The following is a 23872-nucleotide window of genomic DNA, read 5'->3' on the forward strand; positions in this document are numbered from 1 at the left end:
GGGTAGTGTAGCCATATGAAGGGCTCCTGGTTAAACCCTGAACTTAGTTTACTGTCTTTGTGGAGTTTCTCTCTTTATCTCATGGGTTTTCTCAAGGTTTTCCAGTTTCCTCTCACAGTCTGGGTATGCTATATTTTGAGATGACAACCAAATTACAACTAATTACAACAGCAGCTGTATGTGAAAGTTTGGTGCAGGAATGCTAAAACACTAAAACACACATGCACTCATACACGCACACAATAGCTTGTTATTTCGCTGCTCACTGGAAAATTCAAATGAATGCTACAGGGCAAACAGCCATGGGAATGATTTGTTTACTATTATTAGTGACTAAATTTTATTCTGTCATACATGGCTCCAAGCAAAGTCAGATTTTTTTTTATTCTGTTTCATTAAAAACAAACAAAAAAAGTTACACATAGTAAAAAAGTCAACTTATTTGACCGGTTTACACTCCAGATCCAATACTATGTGATTTATGTGCGGCGCATAAGACTTTACATGCTCTATATGCTTAATGCTGGTCCTCCACTCAGCCCTGGTGATGTCTTTCAGAAGTGTGAGGATGCTGCTTGCTGTGTTTTCAGCCCAGTTGTTCCACACTTCTTTATCTCGAGAAATGTTTTGAGTTCCACTCATAGATCCCTTTCCCTCATTCAACAAACTGGAGGATGACTGAAGTCTCTGATGCTGGATCGGTGTGGTGACATTGTTGTGGATATGCAGTATTCCGCCAGTGTCTCTCCGCAGAAGACGACAAGCCACTGGCCAGCCCTCTTCAGAGCTTGGTATCAGGCCTAGATTCACTCGGTCTGCTAGGTTATTCAGGGACAGCTAGAGAGAATGTGCAGAAAGAATTAAATTTAAATCATGTCTAAGTTGAATAATGCATTTATTTTGAATATTGAACATGATGTAATTCTGAAATGTCTGGCATTGGCCTGTTGTGCCTGAGGACTTGCAACATTAACCTCTACATTAATGGTATAAATTATTAGACTAAGTTTAATATAGCTCTGTATGATTCAATAGTTGGCAAGTCTGCATTTATTAACCTGCTATTTAACAATGCCAAGATGCTTTAAGACAAACAATATTTTGCGAATTATTTATGTAAGTGGCAAATGGTCAAACTCTGCAGAACAACGACAATAATTTTGTGTAAAGTCTATTTTATTAAAGGATTCTCAGGAATTCATGAAGGGTTTGTCTAGCTTTTTTTGAAAGTACCCTCTCTCACTGTTAAGTCTATAGCCATGAATATCATTTAGCAAATTAAAGTTCTTTTTTCAGAGGAAAAAAGTGTACTCATAAATTTTAGAAGAAAACTTGCAATGTGTTGGTCAGCATGTAGATTCATGTTTAAAACCAAAACTCGGTTTATTGTTTATGTGGAGTTTAAGTTTTAACTTGAGTAACTATGATCTTTTTCCAACAGGTGTGAATAAATGTGTGAATGTGTGTGTGAATGTGTGTGTAAATGCGGGCCCTGTGATGGAATGGTGTCCAATCTACATTGCATTTCTGCGTCTTGATTATGGAAACCAGAACTGGTTTAGTGACCCTGACCCCGATTAGCAGTTATTGAAAATAAATGATAAGTGAAAGAAAAGGGTTTTGTTTGTTTCAAACAAATTTGCCAAATACTTAATTTTCATTTATTTAATAACCACATTTATTTGTCAGTTTATTAACTATGTTTAATGTTTGGTAATGCCATTGAAACAATGTATTTTTTACAATCATTTACAGAACTGTGCAAAGGTCTTACTGTATAAAATCCTGTAAAGTAAGCATGCTTTCAAAATTAGAAATGTTCACATATTTTTTTAGCAATAAACAAAATGGAAAGTAAATGAAGAGAAAATAAATCCAAATCAAATCAATATTAAATGTGACAATCCTTTGCCCTCAAAACAGCATAAATTTTTGTAGGTACACTTGCATGTAGTTTTTTCAAAGGAAATTGGCAGGTAGGTTGTTCCAAACATTTCGGCGAAATAGCACAGATCTTCTGTGAATATAGGCTGCGTTCTGTTTTTACAATTTATCCCAGACAGACACGATTGTGCTTAAATCAAGACTATGTGAGGGTCAAAACTATTGGGCTATAGGACTCCTTGTTCTTCTCTATGCTGAAAATAATTTTTCACCTTGGCTGTATGTTTGGGGTCATTGTCCTGCTGCAGAATAAATTTGGGGCCAATCAGACGCCTCCCTGGTGGTATTGCATGATGGATAATTATCCGCCTGTATTTCTAAGCATTAAGGGCACTATTAATCTGGACCAAATCTCCAACAGAAAGGCGGCCCCAAACTTGCAAGAACCTCCCATTATGATTTACTGCAGACACTTATTATTGTATCGCTCTCCATCCATCCCTTCAGTGAACACACTGCTTCCTGCTGCAGTTAAATACTTCCAATTTTGACTCATTAATCCAGAGTAACTGCTGCAATTTTCCTGTCCCTATGTTTTTCTGCATAGTTGAGACTCTTGTCAGTAGTATGGCTTTTAGGCCACAATTTTACCACTTTTGTCCAGACTCCTCCAAACAGTGTCTTCAGTCCTTAAAATGGCACATTTCTTTGCGCTTCGTTAAAGTAGCTAGGGCAGCACATCTTGAAACTTCAGTCTGCTTTAGAATATTGGCCTTGGAGAGACCTTGCTTATGCAGTATAACTACAGTGTGTCTCATTGCTGTTCTTGTTGTTGTGTTTCAACCTACATATAAAATTGATGATAATTAGAACCTGCTTGGTATAACTGGTTAATCATGCATCTGACTCTGAACCTTTAAAAAGTCTGGTACCACCTTCTCTCAGGGTAAGAGGTAAGTATTGGCACCAAGATGGTGGAATGAACTTACCCTAGATGTCCAAACAGTCCCTGGCTATCTTAAAGTGACGGGTAAAGACCTACTGCTTCCTGAAACACTTTCTAACACTAACATATTCCAGGTTTCCTTATTGTTTATAAAATATCTTAAGTTTGTAGTCTAGCATACCAGTGTAGATTTGATAAAGACTCAAAGCACTTTTGAACGTCGCTCTGGACAAGAGCGTCTGCTAAATGCCACAAATGTCAAAGGGTAGTCATACCATTTAATTTGATTTATATTTTTCTTCTGTTCACTTAATTTGCATTTGGTAAATTGATAAACAATTTAAATATATTTTTAAAAGCATTCTTACTTTACAGCAATTATTCCTGTATAAAACATTTGCACAGTACTGTATGTTAAAGCAGCTGTAAATTCATCAGCGTCCTTTTTTCCTAAATAAATGGAAAACAAAGCTGGTCATGGGAGTTACAGGGAAACAGAGAACAACAGTACTCTGTCCATGTCAGTAAACTGACTGATACAAAGCACTGATACTTGAAACGTCTCCTAACCACTCTTTTAGCAGATCATAGATTTATTCCATTTCTACGTAAAATAACAGCATGCTTTTAAACAATTTTTTATTCTTTGTACAGTACTAGCCAAACAAATCCCTGAAAAGTTACCATCCAAATTAATGAACATGTACATTAACCCGAACCAATAATTTGTCTGGAAACCCGGCACTATTGTCCACACCTTCTAACTAATCAGGATTCAGATTTCAACAAAATGTTGGAGGACAAAAATCTTTTTTAGCAATCTGGTACATGTCTATGGATTGGAAATGGCACTCCAAAGATATTGGCACTCCAGAGGAATGCAGTGCAATTTGTCTTTCCTGATCGATATTACAAAAAACAACAAGCGAAAGGAATATTTTCTGTAAAGATGCTGTCAGTAAGGGTAACTATACTGTACACAAGCCAAACATAAAATGACATTTGTAAGCAAATGTGGAAAGTTTCTTCTCACTTGTTTGTTGTCTCCTTGATGCACAGTGCAACGGTGTGCTACTTTATTAATTTGTAGGTTTCTTTGCAGTGCTGAAAGTGCATCTGGGTTCCATTCACATGCGTGTACATGGGCAGCACCAGCATGGACCAGATATGGAAGGGTGAAGTAGCCAATTCCTGACAATGGTCAAAAGTCTATTGTCAAAATCTGTGTTTAAAATCACAATAAAAGAGTTTCTCTGATTGAATGACAAGCATATAGCACATACCTGCATACAGGTCAACCACAGTCTCACCGGTGCAGTCAAAGGAGGATATTCGCAGTTTCTCTGTGATGTTTCCGAAGGAAAACATACACTTGGTGACATCAAATTCATATCTGGAATTTCAAGTGTCTGATTATTCACACTTCAGATGATGCTAGCAGGTTGTTATAAAAAGAAATTCCGCAAGTACATTTTTACCTGATGTGGTTATCAATATGAGTTACATAGCTGTTTTCTCCTAATAGCATTGTTACCACTGGCGTTCGCCATCCATCCTGGGAAATCTGTTTTATTTGTGCTAGACGCTTCACTCCGAGTACTTGGGCAACAGCAAACCACAACTCGGTGCCTGGAGAAATTACAAAAAAAAAAAATCAGGCCAATAACAATTCATTATAAATACTGTGTATATTTTGTAGATTCTGGTGGTCAGATCGGTTTCTACCAAACTCCATAAGCAGCCTGACTCTGGGTTTTATAAAATGTCAGAAATTTTGATTTTCTCACTCTACAAATCTATAATAATCTGAGATAGACAGAACAAAGATTTGAGCAGAAAACAAAGAGCAGTCAAAGCATCCCTGGAGTAAAGCTTTGAGCAACTGAGTAAATGGTCACAGGGCAAAGCAGAAGACAAACACAGTACACGCTCTCCTTTTATGTGTTTACAATGTTTAATTAAATTGACATCGGTGGGCTATGTGCAATGTTAACACTTCCTTCTTCATTTCCATCTACAATATTTATTGAGCTTGACATTGTATTACCTTCTTTTTATTTGCACATTTTAAGAGTATGAAAAACATTGCAATTTTACTGTACAACTACAAGATACAAAACCTACTATTTTATTGTATTGTATTGCATTCTTTGCTGCACTGATTACATGCATGTCCAATTTCCCCCTTGACAGAAGGACGATGATTGCATCTTGAAAATCATAATCACATAAAGGTCCCCCAAAAAAAAGAGGACTATAAAACAACCACAAATCCCAAAAAAAATTGGGATGCTGTGTAAAATGTTTTTACACAATATTTTCTAAGAATAAAATAGGGAAATTTTGAATTGGGTGGCAGCAACATCTCTGGGATGAGGCAACAAAAGCCTGGGAAAAAAATACAGCTGGAGTGAACAATTTGCAACTAAATATGTTAAATTGCAACAGGTTAGTAACATGATTGGGTATAAAAAGAGTTTCTTAGAGAGTAGTTCTCTCAGAAGTAAACATGGGCAGAGGTTCACCTACAAATTGGGTCTACAAATCGTCGAACAATTTAAGGAATAGAGTTCCTCAACCTAAAATTAAAAATACTTTGAATATCTCATCATCTACATTACATTATATCATCAAAAGAATTGGGAGAAATCTCCATGCACAAGGGACAAGAAAAACAACAACATTTCCCTCTGGAATTAATAAAAGTGATCTGGGGGTAAATTAGTGATTTAAGTATCCATCAAATCAATATTGGATACACATTCAGGCAGCACTGCATTAAAAACAGGTTTCATTCTGTAATGGAAATCACTGCATGGGTTCAGAAACACTTCTTGGTTTGTTGTCCACAAATTTGCTTAAAGCTCTATCATACAAAGACAAGGCCATATGTGAACATGATCCAAAAACACTGCCATTGTCTCTTGACCGAAGCTCATTTAAAATAAACTGAGGTAAAGTGGAAAACTGTTCTGTGGTCAGAAGAACACAATGCTAAACCACATACTACATCTATTACAACAGCATGGCTTCAAAGTAGAACAGTCCAGGCACTGAACTGGCATACCTGCAGTCCAGACCTTTTGCCAATTGACAACTGGTGTTACATTATGAAATAAAAATATGACAACACTCCCTTCCCTGAAATCCAGCAATTGGGCTTTTCAATTCCTAGACATAAGAAATTTTCCCAAATGTATAGAACATACTACACAGTGTTAAACAAAACCCTGTCCCAACGTTTTTCAAGATGTACTGTTTCCAATAATTTCAAAATTACCTACTTTTTCCTTAACATGGTATATTTCCTCAGTTTATGGGTTTATGATATTTGCAAATCATTGCATTCTGTTTTTATATACAATTTTCACAGCATTTTCGTTTTTGGAGTTGGGGTTGTAGAAGAGTGAAAAAAACCTATTTATAAAAGGAATTACTTGGTTTTAGCATTAGCAACTGCATTTGTGTAAAAATTTAGTGACAGCAATATATTTCCCAGGACTGAATAAAGTAGTAAGGTAAAAAATGCAGTTTAACACTAGCAAGACAAATGCTTAACTACATGTCTGTGCTGTCTAATGTGCACAATTAAAATGCCTTATGTTGTAACGCAATGTATATAATAGAGTGATATACATTTTCTTCTTCTTTCGGCTGCTCCCATTAGGAATCGCCACAGCGTATCATCTGTCTCCATACCAACCCAACTACCTGCATGTCTTCCCTCACCACATCCATAAACCTCCTCCGTGGTCTTTCTCTTTTCCTTTTTCCTGGTGGCTCCATCCTCAGCATTCTCCTACCGATATACTCCATGTCCCTCCTCTGCACATGTCCAAACCATCTCAATCTCGCCTCCCTCACCTTGTCTCCGAAATGCTCTGCCCCTTTAATAAACTCATTTCTAATCCTGTCCATCCTCGTCATTCCCAACAAAAACCTCAACATCTTCGGCTCTGCTACCTCCAGCTCCACCTCCTGTCTTTTACTCAATGCCACTGTCTCTAAACCATACAACATCGCAGGTCTCACCACAGTCCTATAAACTTTCACTTTCATTCTTGCAGATACCCTACTATCACAAATCACTGCTGCCACTCTTTTCCACCCAGTCCACCCTGCCTGCACTCTTTTCTTCACTTCTCTAACACACTCTCTATTACTTTGCACAGTTGACCATAGGTACTCATAGAGTGATATACATAGTATATAATATTCATATTTCCCATCACAACATTGACTGGGTACTGACATTGTGGCCATGAAATAAAGCAATTAAAAGACATCAAAGATGGTTGTGCTAAAACAAAATAGCCAAGACAAGTGTTACTAAACAGGAATGAAAATGGATACCATTGAGAACCATCTATAAATTGTATGAAGTATAAACAAGCGTGCATGGCAACAGAAATATTATTACAAGAACAGGACATCCCTAAAAAAGCTGCCGACAGACCTACAGCAACAATAAATGAGGAGGAACATCTTATTAATTAATGGTCACTCCTTGCATGAGACAACAATTTCTTGCATTATTTATATGTCTATGGGTAGGGTGGCCAGTTATATGTTCAGCTTAAAAACAAGTGAGCTCATTTCCCAAAGAATACCATAGCCATGGTAAAGCTTGGTGTTGGTTCTCTTCAGCTGGGACTGGGGCTCAAATCAAGATTATTGAATATTGTGGATATAACTAAAAACATATATTTGTTTGGCACAAAATCAGTAGACTGAAAAATATGTCACCTTCCAGCACAATAATGAACCAATACACAAGTCTAAGATAATAAAGTAAAGGGCTTAGAAGCTTTGGAATGATCCAGTCAGAGCCTAGATCTAAATTATATCGGAAAAACATGTAGAGTGATTTGAAGATGGCTGCGCACAGGACATTCTTTTGCAATTCAATAAATCTGACGCATTTTTGCAAAAAGTGAGGGTAAAATATATATATTTTTTAATTTGTTTCTTCTTTTTCTTTCGGCTTCTCCGATTAGGGGTCGCCACAGTAGATCATCTGTCTCCATACCCCACTGTCCTCTACATCTGCCTCTTTCAAACCAACTACCTGCATGTCTTCCCTCACAACATCCATAAACCTCCATTCTCCTACCGATATACCCCATGTCCCTCTTCTGCACATGTCCAAACCATCTCAATCTTGCCTCCCTCACCTTGTCTACAAATTTATTTATTTTTTTTTATTGTTAGAAGCCTCAAAATGGGACAATAGTGTCATAATGTGGAATAACAACTACAACAACAACAACAAAAGTTATGAGACTCTGGAACCCAAAGGAAAAACAGTTTTACCAAGTTTTCTCCAGATTGCTTGTGAAAAGCATCCATCACCAAAGAGAAGCAGATCACCATGCCGCTGCCATCCGTTGGGCATATCCGCCTCAAGTTCCTTACTCCATTTCTCTCCTTTAGTAGCCAACAGATCCTGAACAACCTCAATCATTCTCTCTCGATGAGGCTTCACTTTTCTTTTTCTTGAAACCTGAGAAGCCTAACCATACAAAATTAAACAAAAAAGACAAAAGAAAATTCTCAATTTACACTGACAACCTTAAAATCATTCATCACAAATGCAGATTAAAGTATAATTCAAAGAAGAAGCAATAAATGTGATCCAGAACTGCTGCTCATTTAAAATAGACTGAGGAAAAGTGGAAAACGGTTCTGTGGTCAGACAAATCGAAAACTGAATTTCCTTTTGGAAATCATGGATACTGTGTCCTCCAGACTAAAGAGGAGCAGGACCATCCATCTTATCTGGGCTTTATTTAAGAGCCCGCATCTCTGATGGTATGGGTTATATTATTGCCTATGGAATGGGCAGCTTTCAAGTCTGGAAAGGCACCATCAATGCTGAAAGGAATATACAGCTTTTAGAGTAACATGTTTCCATTCAGATTATGTGGTTGTTTTTTTTAGATAAGGCCTTTCATATTTCAGCAAGACAAAGCTAAACTGCATACTGCATCTATAACAACTGCATGATTTTTTTGTCAGAGTCCACATGTTAAACTGGTCTGCCTACAGTCCAAACCTTTCAGCAAGTAAAAACATTTGGTGCATTAAAAAAAAAAAAAAAAAAAAAAAAAAAATATATATATATATATATATATATATATATATATAATAAATAAATATGACAAAGAATTCCCAGGACTTCTGAGCAACAGGAATCCTGTATCAAACTAAATAATTTGTGTGGTCATGTGATATGGCAACCTGTATATGAACTATGTCAAAGGCGCTGTCCTGAGTTGCACAGCTGTGCAGTGAGACAGAATCCAGGAGAGACAGAGCATTCGGGGAGACTGGAAGAGTCACGGTTCCGTCTAAGTGTTTCTGTACACAGTACTGCAGGTCCAGAGCACCCAGCTCTAACAGATGCTTTCTATAAAAATATTAATAAGAAGTTAACAATAGTTTTTGATATGTATAAACATTAGTGGTAACTATGTTAAAACTATTAATATATGACGTCACTTGCTTGTAGAGCTGTGCATAACGCCGTGGCACCTTCAGAGCAGTGATGTAATCCATCTGTCACTGGTTCCTACAGGGTAAATAAAGAGCAGAGGTGAATGACGTGCCATTAGTTTTAGTTATAATAGAAAATCAATGTAAAAAACAAACAAACCATCTAATAACAAATATAGCCATTAATTTGCACTGGTAATACTGAGCTCGAATGTAGAAAGTACATTACTGTTCAGCCTCTATTTACTGAACAAGGTGTTGATCAGTTTGTTTTGGACTAACCTATCCTGCTATGTACCTTGTCAGATGTCATAGATGACGATCAGAACTATATGGTAAGCGTTAATAAACTTTACATGAAAATAAAACACACTGGTGCAAACACTGGTTCTAATCAGGTAGCAGCATTTAACTCACCCCGGCGTGGACGTCACGGGTGTATATCAGTGATTGACGCGTTTGAACTAAACTAACCTCTAATGTACAAACTAGGATAGAACATATATATTTTTTCTACTATTGTTCTAATTCGGTAGATATAATAAATTTCTAAAGAACTTAGAATGAGACACAACTTTTGTTTTGACTAATGTTCCTAGTCGGAATGTTAATGTGTTACACGTCCCTCGCATCACTTCCGCTTTTAAAATAAAAAGAACAAACGATTTCTAGATGCTTTAAAAATGCTAAAAATGCTTGAATTACTTTTACTTATATTAACAGTTTACACAATTAAATTATAAAATGTCAGTGATATTTTCATGTCAATAACAACAAAAAGCAACTATTCATACCCAGACAGGTAGATGGCGGTATTTGCTGTAAACCCCGCCAAAAGCGACTCTTTCTAAACATGCTTTTTGTAAACTGAACGCGTTTCCTCCCAATCATCAAGAGTTTATTTGAAAGGTAGGATATAGTTTAGCTGACAATCGGTTTAAAAAATGATTATGGTGTGGAAAATGTAGACAATATATATATATATATATATAAAAAGATATTTTTAGTAGACATTATAAGCAATCGTGCAATTGAAAAAAATAAATAAATCGCTGCCTACTGTACTTATGAAGCTTATCATGTATATATATATATATATATATATATATATATATATATATATATATATATATATATATATATATATATATATATATATACACATAATGTATTTGGCGAAAACAGCCAAATCCAGCCTAAACAGTTTAATACAGTTGTTAAACTTTCTGAAATGAACCATATATGCTTTAGCATTTTTGTTCCTGTAGAATTTACACAAAAACACACAATTTGCCTTTATTTAAAGTTCCCAGGAAAACCATAATTAATGCACGAAAAAAATTCACAATAAAATGCACGAAAAACCTGGTCATTTTATGAGGTTAATATCGAAGATTCTTCTAGAGATGATGTGAGCTTCAGTAAAAGAAAACTTGTTGAATTGTGCTCAACAATTGTGTTATATAAAATATGAAAACTATATATAAAATGATGTAAATTGTATAAGATTTAACAAGATAGTGTTTGTATGTTTTGCAGATGGCAGTGAACAGTTGTGTGACTGTGGTGCAGCTCGACTCTGTGGATCAGAAGCATCAGGCTGACATTCACCTGTTACCCTGTGACATTGAGCACGATGGACTCGCCCATGTGGACAAGTTTTTCACGCCTACAGTGAAGGAGAGAAAGCACGGTTTGTCCTCTATGTGCGAATTTTAGATCTTTTTTTTTTTAAACTAATGCAGCATATTTAAAAAAAAAAAAAAAAAAAAAGGTCATGTGCTTGTGTATGTGTGCATTTGATTGTAGAAAAGACAGTGTCGTTTAGAGGTCGGGGGCTGAAGGGACAGGAAGTGATACACCCTGAGGGCTATACAGGACTGGTGCTGAAGGAGGTACAGAAACCATCATCTGACCAAGAAGTAAGCACTGAAATGTCTGACTGCAGTAGTAGTTGTAACAGAGTAGTTCTGAAAACTTTAACATCCTTACTTTTAAGGTATTAGTTAGGATTTGGTCCTTATGTCATGAGCTACTTTCTTTTGACATTATAAGATCTCATAATTAGATACTTACAATCTTCACAACTGTACGCCTACTCATTTGTGCTTATTATCTAATTAGCTAATTATGTGTCAGCAGTAAATTGGCAAGAATGAAGGAGCATGACATGGTTGTTGGTGCCAGATGGGTGGAATAAGTATTTTAAAAACTGCTGATATCCTGCATTACTTTTATTGTATTTTTTTTTATTTGTAGAAATACAATATCTAAAGTTTCCACAGAATGTTGGCCAGAACACTGAGCGAGTAACAGTTCTGTTTGGGGAAACGCTGTGCTGATTAAAGAGCAAATAAACAGTGTGATTCGAGCTGCCAGAATGGATACAGTGACCCATGGAATATTTTCATCATACAAAAAACATGAAACATTGAGGTGGTTTGAGTTACACCAGCAGAAGACCACATCAACTGTCATCCAAGAACATTCATTCAAGAAGAATTAGAGGTTACCATGGAAACAGACTCCCAGAAAATTGCAAGAAAAAATCAGCTGCTTTCATTTCCTGTCCAACTTCTCAACACGGTTATAAAGAGCGCTTACTTGAATAATTATCCTGTGAGCTCACACCAGACTGGTCATTCTCCTCTGATCTGTTTCATCAAGGTGTTTCGGGTTGCAGGTTTTTTTGCTCCATTCTAGGTAAAGTGTAGAAACTGTTGTATGTGAAATTCCCAGAAGATCAGCAGTATCTGAAATACTCAATACATCTGCCACCATGACTGTGGCATGGTCAAACTCCTTTTCTTCATTCTTACATGAACACAAACTGAGCTTGTTGGCCAGTGGCCGCATGATATTTTTTGCATTGTGCTGCTTTCACATGATTGACTAAATAGATAAGTGCATGGATGAGCACATGTACAGGGTGTTTATTTTCCTATTTATACTGAGTTATAGTTATTTTCCTAGTTATATAAATTGTGCTGGTTATGTTCTTACATGTTAAAATACGGTAATCCCCCGCTTTTTTGCATTTGTTTGGCTGATTTTCCCGGAGTTTTATGTTGAAATAATTAAATGTATAAATAATAATATAATTATTAATTATAAAATGAAGTAAAAGGTTAATACAGTACAGTACTGTATACATAAAATAGCATTTTTGGGGTGGTGTCCGTTCATCGCGGGCGGTTTTGGAACGTAACCACCGCGGTAAACTGGGGATCACTGTACTGCACGCTGTACCTGTCCAAGGAAAATGCAGTTTCTTGGCAGTCAGCTCTTGTGGATCTGGCTGAGAAATCGCCACATCAGCATTACACACTGGTGCAGCTGAGTGATGCCACTTAACCCAGACTTAAACATATTTGCACTGCATTGAATTATTTATGGAGATCATCTCGGGCCAGTTGTTCAAAGGTAACCTGATTGGATTCTGGTTATCGGATTGGATCAAATCTTGAAAATGGGTTGTTCAAAAGGGAAAGAAGGAATCTGAAATCGGATTAGATCACAGAATCCAATCCTAGTTTAAATCTGGATCAAACCTTTAGTTTGTGTTGTTCAAAACTTGTCAGTAGGATTTGGATAACTTTGATCCAAAAAAACAGGATTATCCTGATCCCAACAGGGGGTAGGATTTCAAGGTGAAGTCCAGGAGGAATTTAGTGTATCATTTAGTGTATATATTTGTATTTATATTTTGCACTTGACTTGTGTAACGGTTGTAACAGTGATAAAGTAGATAAAGTAGACATAGGCTACCAATTAAGCTATTTAGTATAGTAAAGTAAAAATAATAAAATATGAAATAATCCCCCAAACAGATTTCAATAACAAACAAAAATAATATATTCAATTTTTCTGTCATTCATCAACGTATATTAATTTCAAAGAAACAATCATCAGAGATGAGCCTGTCAAATTGAATGTCTAACATTCGCATCCGTTTCTATACGTCTAGTCAGTCCCTCATTCTGACAGAATACCAGAGGTTGGTCTGGTTCTTCAACAGGCTCAGGTGCATCATAAACATCATCACAGAGAGGGACATTGCGCCTGGTAGTATTGTTGTGCAGGACGATACACGCTAGTATTATGTTGCATGCTCCCTGTGGTTCCACTCGCAAGTAGCTAAGGCATGCAAAGCGTCTCTTCAGAACTCAATTTAAATGCTCAATTGCACATCTTGTTTTGCGATGAGCATTGTTGAAGCGTGCCTGCGCAAGTGTGGTTGCTGCAAGAAAAGGAGTCCTTAGCCATGGTAGGAGTGGATAGGCACTGTCTCCCAATATTATGCCATCCGGTCAGTTGGTTTGGAGCTCTCTGTATAAAGCACTCTCTCTCAGGATACGTGCATCATAAAAAGACCCAGGCCACTTCACAGGAGCTCAGAAAAGAGGCTTGAAGCGTCCTTTGCCGAATAATAAAGATGATGCCTAGGAATTACTTCTAAAACGAGAGACTGAAAGAGCAGAAGTACAGATACTCCTGGCAGAGGAAGAAATCAAGCTGACCAAACTGCAGCAAACCAAAGCAAAACTTCAAATCCGCCTCCTAAAAGCAGAGCTTGGAAATGCTGGTCTCTCCTCCTCAGATGAAACAGAACCCTGAACGTTCTTTATTTTGTTGACTATTGGACATTTAGCCATTTAATTTTTTTAAGATGTTTTCAAAATATCCACAATGTATTTGTTAGTGTATATTTGTTTTTTTATGTTTTGTGACTCAGATGAGGGGTCATAAAATTAATTATAAATGGAAGTGGATGTTTGTTATTTTTGTGTTTTGTCTCAAAATAAAAAAAAACTCTTACAGTAACCCCATGTTGGCTCTTCTACCTGTTCTTTACATAGCTGGTAGCCCACATTATGATATGTTGTCCCATTTAAAGCACAGGTAACCCGGATTTGGTAATCTTGAAAACTGTGTATCTGGATCAGGGTGATCCAGTCCAATGTTGCTTTGGAAAACTGGGAAAAATGGGATTACCAAATCTGGATCATTTTGATCCGGATTAAACTTTTTGAACAACTGGCAACCCTATAATGAGGGGCCAGTTGTTCAAAAAGTTTAATCTGGATTAAAATATTTTCGAGAAACTGATGCTAAACATCACTCCCACATCAATTAGAGGCATGTTTAGCATCAGTTTCTCGAAAATATGGAGAATATTATTTTTATACCTGAATTTAGTTGATTAAAAAAAGTTTTCATAACGCGGAATTCTTTTTTTTCCACCTCTCAGCTCTTTGCTCTAAACGACAAGGAATGGGTATAAGGAAAGGAAATATGGAGAGGAGAAATTTTTATGCAAAATTACAAGATCAAATTAAACATTCTTGTTCCAAAAGCATCAGGCTAAAACCAGCATATCTTCATATACACCATTGTAAAAACCATTACTGCTTATACATATAACACTTATGTTGATTTATTATTATGTATTATTGTTTTTGTTTGTTTGTGATCCATATCACATTATTTATTTGGATTTTAGAAAAGGTGAAACACACATTTATACTCATGAAGTTCAAGGTGTCAGGCTACTGAAAGGTGTTACAGTACTGAAAGTTTGGTTACAGTACTGAGGTTTATTGACGAAAGTCAGAATATAATTGTTTTTATTTGATTTGAAATTATATTTGATTTACACAGAAAAATGTATGAGGTCTGCAGTATCACCCAGGTGCAGTGTAATGACACAACACTGAATTTTCCAGGAAAATACGTCAACCTACTATCTCTACTCAATTACTAATAGTATAGGAATATGAATAAAATGGTAGTATTTGACTATACTGTCTATAATTGTATTTATTTATTTTTTTGTCTACAAACTTTATAGGACAGAGTTGTTAAGGTTTCGACAGTTTTTCACAATTTTACATATTGGAATTTGGAGACGCCTCCCACATCAGATGATCGAGTCGTGATGGCAATGGCATGGCCAAAATTAGCTGAGATGGTGAGTGTACTTTTGGCACATCAGACTAAAACTTGTGTGTGGCTTTTGGCTGAAGTAAAACCTGTATGTCCTGACCCTTTGTTTTCTCAGATTCATGCACCAGTGGAGGACTGAACGCTTTTTCAGGACACTATCAGGTCAGGTCAGCGTGCGAGACCTGAACACCTACGTGCCGATTCTGACCGTCCTGGGATTGTGTGATCATTTCAACATGTTTTAAATTTGTCATATTGATGCATTCTGTTTTTGTTCATTTTCACACAAGTGTAATAAAGAAAGTTGTAGAAAGAAAAAAGCAGATGACTCAGCAATTATTAAAAGGTTTTATTCACAATATTGAGCTGTTTTACATATTGTGATGAAACAACTTTTTACATCGTGGAGCAGATGAATTAATTTTGTGTTAATCTACTGGAGTAGACAAAATTAAAACGAGATCCCGATTTAGGATCTGAATAACTATAAAACTACGACACTTTTCAGAACAGACTACTGTATGAAACTTATTAAAAACTTTACAGCATTTTTTTTATTTAAAAAAAATGTACGTGAAACATGCTGTTGGGAATTTTGTTTGTAGAGACAATATACCATTAACATACTCAACATAGAACCTGTAATAGCAACATGGAGCAGCTCATGCTCACCATCCATGAAGCGAATATTGGTGCAGAATACTTTGCAGTTAAAAATGCTGAATCACATGAAGTATTCTTCTAGGGGGTGAGGGATGGAGATAAAATGTACGACTGTGGATATGTTGAGGAAAATGACTAGAAAAATAAGAATACGAATCGAACCTGGCTTTGAGGGGAATTGTGCGATATTCGCGGTTGTATGATGTGGTTAGGTACATACTGGATTCAAGGTATCATTGCACATATGATAACATTTTCCGTTTGGTCTTATTTGTATTTTGAAATGATCACGTGACCTGGGTTTACCCTGATTATTAATGCTGGTACCATGTGTATTCTACACTCTTGCTTATCTCTTTGGCGATCTCTCCTCTCCTCCTCATGGTACCGGTTTGTTACAGAAACAGTATGTATATTTACCACAATTTGGGTGGCAAAATTACTATTCATAGTTAAGAATATTTAAATGGTTCATCATGCTTTCACAAGAAAGAAAGAAAACCGGAAGGAACAAAAGCATTTAGATGCCATAATGTACCTTTTAGTGTTATAATCTCGTACAAAACAACTGTGTGCAAGAAAAAGGTGTTGACTGAAGAGATGAGACGAGTGAATTGGTGTGTGTTCTGCATTAGACATGAGCACTTGGCACAAGCTTTTCATTTATTTGATATATGCTGAGCTCTGCAATAACCTGGTGTCCTATCCATGGTGTGTTTCCACCTCTTTTCCGGCATAGGTTTAAGATACACACTACCATAACCAGGATAAGGTTATTACTGATGATGAAAAAGTAAATGATATATAGTGATATTCAACAACCGCAGTGGAGCAGGCTGCCTGGATAAATGAATTTGGTGCCTCTTAAAATTAGATTCTGTGCCACAAATATTGTTCCTCTATGCAGGGAATTTAGTTAGTCTTGAATGCAGAGGTTAGAGCTGTCTTTGTGGCTTCCCTCACAGCTCTGTTTGTTATTTTTATTTGAAATTCATTTGTGTTTCTATGAGTTACCGTGCGCATCGAGGCTACTGTTAATGCTACCGTCACCTCCAAAAGTATTGGAATGACAAGGCATATTTTCCTGCTTTTGCTATGAGATGATGGTACGGTTTAAAATGCCAGATTGAAAAAGTTCAACGAGGTTTCTAGATTTCTGCTCTCGGAGGTTATGATAAAACCAGTGCCTGGTGACACTTTTGCCCTTTCTTGTGGATTGCACTATTTGTTCTCACAATGATTTCATCATCATCTGCTGCTGTTGTTGTTTTCCTTGGCCGACATGCACCATGCCTGGCTTGAATTTCTCCAAAACATGGCTCTCTTTTTAATAACAAATGCAGTCCTCACAAATAAAACCAAGGTTTAAACCCAGAGTTAATAATTGTTTAAACAGTCATTCTTCACAGGACACATTTGGGCTGCAAAAAGCATCTGTTGCCATATTCCAATATTTTTGATCATTTTGAAAATGGGTAGGTTCGAACAAAAACAGGGGCCACATCTGAATAGAAATATCTGGAATTTAAATCTAAAATGCAGTCATTTTTTTCACCCCAAACTCTTATCTAATTATTTTTAGTGTATAGCAAAAAAAAAAACATGCCTTGCTGTTCCAATACTTTTAGAAGAGACTTTATCTTAACATAAAGCTCATACTGTAAAACTAGACAGTAATTGGGATTATGATGTGTAATGAGAGTGAAGGGTGTCCTGAATGGGACGTTTTGGTCACGACGTTATCCAGTGAGCGGTTACGTTCGATGCTTGAATGCTCGGGACTTTGCAGATGCCTGTTAATGTTAAATCATAACAGTCATTTGCAAAGAAAAACACACAAAAAAAGGTTTAACCTTTAAAAAAAAAAAAAAAAAGCTCTGTTACTTAGTCCAGTACACCTGAGCTTGTATCTTGTTATGTCTGAGGTGCTGGAGGAAGAGGTGGAGATGGGGGAGGATCAGATTCTGTTCTGGTGCGCTTCATTGGCAAATCGTGATCATGTGCCTTCCTTATGTGCCTGTACAAGTCCCCAGACTGTGTGTAACTCCGATAACAGTAACGGCATTCATAAGGACGCTCCCGTGTGTGCACGATAGCATGCCTCCTCAGGGTATAAGCACAAGAAAATGTCTTTCCACAAGTGGCACATGTAGGCACATCCTCGACAAAATTCCCAAGAGAGTCATGATATTCCTCGAAGTAGACGGACTGCTGCTCTGGTTGCTGGGATGCTGCAGTAAAAAGAGATGACGGGAAGCTGGGTGGGTCAGAAGTGGAAGTGTTAGGACCCTGTGGTGAGAAAGGGAAAGAGATTGGCTCTTGGTGACTATGCGAGAGTTGCATTAATGAGTGAGACGGTATGAAGTGGGCATTGGTGATCTCAACCTCATTCGTGTTCTCATAATTCTCCCCTTCCTCTAAATCAACATCTTTCCTTCGCACTCTGACCCTAACAGGAGTCTCCTCCATATCGTCTGTCTCTTCATCTGAGATTACAATAGCCTCCACTTTCACTTTCGCTGCCTCTTCACTACCGTCCTCTCTACCCGCTGAAGACAATGCTGCAGGAGAACAGGACCGCGACTGCTCATTTAAAGCGTTAGCCGCATGTCTCGCGTCGTCGGTTAAACTCTGTCCACTGGGTGGGATTGACGAGGGTTTTTTGGTTTGTCCAGGATGATTAACGGTAATGTTGAACATGTTGCTTATTTCTTTTGACAAGGATATTTCATGGCTAGAGTCTCTAATTCGGCCGTGTTCCACAGGAACCAGAACCATCACAGTGGACGCACTGGACAGAGTTTCTGTTCCTGTATGAGTTGGTTCGGTGCTGCTGCAAGGACTTGAAAGTGTAGACTCTAAATTAACAGCTGTCATTCCAGCTCTAGCAGGTACAGGAGAGGAACTGTACAAGCCTGGTCCAGAATCATTTACAGCGGGAAGAGAGTCCATACCGGGTTGAGTAGTGTCTGCCATGTCTGGACTCCCCAGATTTATGCTATGTGTGATGCAATTAGGTTCTCCCGCATTTGTCTCTGATTTGGTGTCGATATGAGACGCTGACCGCTGGCTTGGCTGTGGACACTGCGTTATTGACGGAGAAGAGGCTGGATTTGATGCGGAAACCCTGACTGCTCCTTGTCCACCTCCCATTGTGTCCCTTTGGCCATTTGACTTTCCATCTCTAGATGATCTACTACATAATGTTCCATCTCCCCCAGTTTCACTTCCTAACTCTTCTGCCCTGGTGCTGTCGGCTTCAGCCAGTCCACGACCCTGTAGTCTTTTCTTACATACTCGGACCACATCGTTCATGTGCAAGAAACTGGCGGCGGCAAGAACGTCTTCCGGTGGTGGGTGTGCTGCCAACTGTAGCACTCCCTCATACATGAAATCTAGTAGCAGTCCGAATGCCGAAGGGGTCACAATGTCTCCGTTAATGGTGACAGTGTCAGCTTCTGGTCCTCCGTTTACCGTAGACGTGCTGCCAACTGGGTGTTCAGAGTAGAACATGTGGAAGAAAGGTGAGCAGGAGGCCAGTACAGCACGGTGAGCCTGAAAACGAGTGGGACCAACCCTGACTGTGCAGTCACACAGGAATCCCTGTAGACGCTGAGAGCGCAGACTGGCCAACAGCTGCTGACTGTGACCTGGGAACTCCATGGCAAGCTGCGAGAAGTGGAGTTGCTATCAATAAACCTATTTAACCCATATGATGCAGGAGATGTTAAAGACCTTACCTCAGATCAGTAACTAGGTGTGAATGAAGCTACAGCAACGATGCAGCCTCTCAGACTACAAACATCATTAGACTGTAGAAAGGCCAGGAAAGGCATTTAAAAAAATCTGCACAGGAAACAATCAGTTCATCACTGCATCTGAGAAAGAAGTAGAGTAGAATTAGGAAACCTACCAACAGGTAGACTCATGAATGTATATATTACATTTAAAACTTACTCATCAGTACCTGTTAACAGTTCATAGGTTGCCGAAATGCAAATTGAACCAGCTAAAGCCGTAAAAAAATAATAAACAATACAACTGATGCACCGGCTAGCAAACATTAGCTAGAAAACACAGCAGGAAAACTCATTTAGCCAGAAACTAACAATGGGATTTGCCCATATACATAATACAATACTGCCAACATAATTTTACAGCATTTCTGTAAACCCAATAAATACAACAGAACTGTCATCGAAATGTTATTAACATCAAAATAAAAACAACTGCGAGAAAAAGAGCGAGATTTTTCTATCAGGAACCGAAGCGTACGCAGAATCCCTACTCCTCTAACGTAAGTGCTATTCTTCGGCCGAATCCCTAATCGCCTTCATTGCCCCTACGTAGGTGCATTAAGTAGGGGGTAAGTCAATGGCTTTTACACCACACGTAGTGCACTGTACTTAAAATAGTGCTGGGTTTTTTTGTGGCTTGGACCATGCTCAAGCCTGCCGCCTATCGACTGAAAACGAAACCAGTGCGCCGCTGTTAAAGCTCCGTGTAGCACTGAGTAAATAATATTTGTTCCCAGAAATCTACGTTGCTTTATTAAAATGTGCTGAAGAATAAATGAATAAATGGCATCGCGTTTAACACTATAATTATTAAAAAGTAGTGGCGCAAACGACAATCAGAGAACGTTTTTATTAGTCTCTAACACTCTCACAGGGTGCCTGCTTTTAAGTTGAAGCGTGTACTGGTTTAAGGATTCACGCCAACACACGCTTCCACCTTCAGTCCCCCGGAATCTGCCCTTATTTCAAATATGGAGGAAAGTGAGAGAGCAGTGGGAAGTGATAGCAGCTCACACCGGTGCGAGCAAACTGGAAGTGTAAGCACGTGTACGGAGCAGATCCCAGGCGAGAAGGATCTTAGTGATGTGGAGAAGAAACTGGATGTTAGTTCGGATCAGTTTGATCCTCTGCTTGCCTTGTATTCACCAGATGTCCCGCTGCCGTATCCGAACATCAAGTGTTTTAACAACCTCGCCGAGTATGAGAGTTTTATGAAAGGCGGTCGTGGCAGAGCGAAACCTGAGAATGTGGAGAAAAGGATTCGAAAAGCGAAAAGAGGAGTCGCGGATCCTGAGAGAATCGAGAGGCTGAAGCAGCTCATAGTGAAGGTTCCGTGTGAAGAAGGAGACGAGGAGAGCGGCGGGAAGCGACATGCTGCTGCTGCTGCACAACGCAAAGCTCCTAAAAATGTTCTCACCAGGATGCCGTGTACGTGTGTCAGGTTTTAAAGAGCTCAAGACTTTCAAAATAGGACAAAAAAAACTTATTTCTGTGTGTGTGTGTGTGTGTGTGTGTGTGTGTAGTGCATGAGGGAAGTCCTTTAGGAGAACTGAACCGCTGCGTCCAGCAGAGACTCCGAGTCCGAGTCCATATTCGTTCCTTCAAGGGTTTGAGAGGAGTGTGTAGCGGCTTCATGGTGGCTTTCGACAAATTCTGGAACCTGGTAACATAAAACACCCGAATATTTATTTTCTGAACACGTTCAGTCTCGGTATAAAGTGAGTTTTGAGACACGACGGTGTGCGTGTTTCAGTCATGAAGAGAACACATGATGGCTGCAGTTTCACAGATGCAAAGCGGCTTCTTCTCCTTCTCCCTGAAGAGCACAAAGAAACAAACCAAAAGCGAAAAAAAGTATTGTTTTGATAAACTCTAGCAGCAAACAGAATATTGTGCAAAAAGTAGAGACTGTGTGTATTTTTTGTTTATGGGTGAATGTCACATCCTGTCCCCAGTTACTGTCATAATCATGTTTTTCCTCCATGAATGCTCTCTGTGGTTCTGTAGGCGATGGTGGATGTGGATGAGACCTACAGAGAGCCCCTATTCGGAGACGCGTTCTACCACGAAAAAGCATTGACCGTTACAAGGGTATGACACGTCACCTTTCCAGTTCACACACAAATATCTACTTCTGTTTGATAAATATCTCTGTGTCTTTCCTCCGAATAGTTGAATATTCTGGCCAGATAAAACCACAGCGGCTCTGTCAGGGACGTTAAATACTGCTGGCTTGTAAGATAAAGCTGCTCTTAGAAGCAACGGTGTGTGCTAGAGGGAGCATGATGATGATTTGAAGGCCCCTGTGCAGACAGATGTTCAAAAGCGAACGCTGTGTCGGAATTCCCACAGCGGCCTCAGAGCGTTCAAGATAGCATCATCTTGAAATTCTTTAATTACTTAATAAATAATGAAGAAATCGTACACTTTTTTGTAGCTTTTTGGTCACAGTGGAAGCTCGGGTTGATTTCTGAGCTCAGGTGTGTTCTGGAGTTTCTGTGCGTTTCACTGTGCATGTGGATTTCCCCCAGTGTTCTTCTGCCTGTTTCCCAAAACAAGTCGCTCGTAAAAAAATACATTTAAATTAGAATTTGGAGCACTGGACTGGTGTTCTGTTCAAGGCATTACTGCATCAGGTCTTGAATTCTTTGGATAAAAAATTTAACTTAAAATGGAATAATTTGTCTTTCCAGTTTTGCAGTCATTATTAGCACTTAAAACATGCATAGCACACATCCAGATGTGCGCACACACATCTGTGTGTCCAGTAATCGTGGTAAGAAAATGTCAACCAGTGACACCATGATCTAAATATTGGCAAACGTTCTGATCCCACTGTATGTGTGAACCTCATCTTGTTTACAGCTGTTTCAAAAGTTGCAAGTTCAAGCTGCGGCCGGGAAAGAAGCAGAAGCGGAGACTTCAAGGGCAAACGACCCGAGCGCTGAACCACATCCTGCCACCACGAGCAGCACCGGAACAGTTCGAGCATCCAGACAAACAGAGGAGAGACTGGCAGTGTGTGTGAGAACCCTATCTGATGCTGGTTTAAAGCAGAAGGTGCCTAAGCCGAGAGTGGAGTACGGACGAGTGCGTACTCGGCACGTCAATCAGCTCTTTATCCGGGGGGAAAACGTTCTCCTTGTGCATATTCAGTGAGAGTTGCAGCAGTGTGATAACTGGTTATGTGGCATCGTTTACTGGTTCTAATGGAGGACAAAAGGACAGGAGCTGAGTCTTCTTATTGTATCATATTGATATGAAAGTAATCCTACTTGTAAAAGTGGAGAACATAAATAAATAAAATTCACACTTTGCAATAATTTGCAAGTGCTCACCATATTCAGATGCCTCCACTAGATGGTGCTATGAGACCGATATGACCAGCTTCTTCACAGCTGCGATTATCTGCTTTTCTTTGTCTAATATTACCAATAATGTCTCTACCTCAATTATCTTTCTTTATAAAAATAAAGAAATACAAGCTTGTCTTTGCAACTTGAATCCAAGTCCCCTATCAGTACCAATTTTCATTTCAGACAAACGTAATTGTGAAAGAGGCAAAAAACCGAATGTCCTGTTGGTTTTATGTCTCTTTTTCGTGGCAGTTGGAAATGACATTGGCGTCTCTGTAGAGTTCATAAAGCTCGGCGTGAATAATTGAGCTTTTAAAGTTGGAGACTGAACACGCATTCAGAGGCTGTTAGTGTCCTGACGAATCTGACTGTGATTATTCTCTGCGTACACAAGCCATAAATACACAATACTTACTGCAGCCCACTTTTTAAAAACCCATTTAATCAAAACATGTCATAGGAAAAAAAAACAATGAATCCAGCTGCATATATGCAAAGTGCACTTTTGTCGAATAGGGAAGCAGTTATGATTTCTGGTCAGTCCTTTGTTTGCTAAGACACAAGTATTTCACATTTAATATTGATAGACTATTTCCACAATGAAATGGCAACATTCTCCATATTCAGTCTGTACATTTGAATTACTGACAAAGAACTCACAGAGGATCTCTGCACTTACCCAGAGTTCCCACAATCGGATTTTACAGCAAATCTCTTAGGACATTTCATTTCTCCAGATGTTTGCACCTGACACAGATCATTTATTTTGCGGGTTCAGAAAGATA

At 38.4% G+C, this 23872-nt stretch overlaps 4 protein-coding genes across 14 annotated transcripts; 2 read left to right on the forward strand and 2 right to left on the reverse strand.

The window, feature by feature from the left end:
* Positions 1 to 366: 366 nt before the first annotated feature.
* On the reverse strand, positions 367 to 10187 carry trmt12 (tRNA methyltransferase 12 homolog). 10 transcript variants are annotated; one of them, XM_083560400.1, is made up of 8 exons: positions 10120 to 10187; positions 9336 to 9401; positions 9071 to 9239; positions 8144 to 8342; positions 4309 to 4459; positions 4114 to 4223; positions 3864 to 4021; positions 367 to 837 (listed from the first exon to the last, which is right to left on the reverse strand). In XM_083560400.1, exons 2-8 carry the CDS (start codon positions 9386 to 9388, stop codon positions 439 to 441), a joined length of 1239 nt encoding a protein of 412 aa, XP_083416526.1. In that variant the 5' UTR covers positions 9389 to 9401; positions 10120 to 10187; the 3' UTR covers positions 367 to 438. The 10 variants fall into 10 exon arrangements, with proteins under 10 accessions (XP_083416526.1, XP_083416518.1, XP_083416519.1 ...); XM_083560392.1 differs by having other exon boundaries at positions 9071 to 9235; positions 9332 to 9401; XM_083560393.1 differs by lacking the exon at positions 10120 to 10187 and adding an exon at positions 9743 to 9942.
* rnaseh2c (ribonuclease H2, subunit C) lies at positions 10102 to 17349 on the forward strand. Its single transcript, XM_083560486.1, has 5 exons — positions 10102 to 10234; positions 10865 to 11018; positions 11135 to 11247; positions 15177 to 15296; positions 15387 to 17349. Exons 2-5 carry the CDS (start codon positions 10865 to 10867, stop codon positions 15408 to 15410), a joined length of 411 nt encoding a protein of 136 aa, XP_083416612.1. The 5' UTR covers positions 10102 to 10234; the 3' UTR covers positions 15411 to 17349.
* On the reverse strand, positions 15603 to 20376 carry zbtb3 (zinc finger and BTB domain containing 3). Of its 2 annotated transcripts, none has more exons than XM_083560339.1 (3): positions 19902 to 20376; positions 19675 to 19812; positions 15603 to 19603 (listed from the first exon to the last, which is right to left on the reverse strand). In XM_083560339.1, the coding sequence occupies exon 3, from the start codon at positions 19595 to 19597 to the stop codon at positions 17849 to 17851; it is 1749 nt and encodes a 582-aa protein (XP_083416465.1). In that variant the 5' UTR covers positions 19598 to 19603; positions 19675 to 19812; positions 19902 to 20376; the 3' UTR covers positions 15603 to 17848. The 2 variants fall into 2 exon arrangements, with proteins under 2 accessions (XP_083416465.1, XP_083416466.1); XM_083560340.1 differs by having other exon boundaries at positions 19892 to 20262.
* A 16-nt stretch (positions 20377 to 20392) lies between these two features.
* lsm11 (LSM11, U7 small nuclear RNA associated) lies at positions 20393 to 23229 on the forward strand. Its single transcript, XM_083560442.1, has 4 exons — positions 20393 to 21159; positions 21255 to 21394; positions 21739 to 21822; positions 22597 to 23229. The coding sequence occupies exons 1-4, from the start codon at positions 20703 to 20705 to the stop codon at positions 22888 to 22890; spliced, it is 975 nt and encodes a 324-aa protein (XP_083416568.1). The 5' UTR covers positions 20393 to 20702; the 3' UTR covers positions 22891 to 23229.
* Positions 23230 to 23872: the final 643 nt, after the last annotated feature.

The sequence above is a fragment of the Silurus aristotelis genome, assembly GCF_946808225.1.
Source record: "Silurus aristotelis genome assembly, chromosome: 14".
NCBI lineage: Eukaryota > Metazoa > Chordata > Actinopteri > Siluriformes > Siluridae > Silurus > Silurus aristotelis.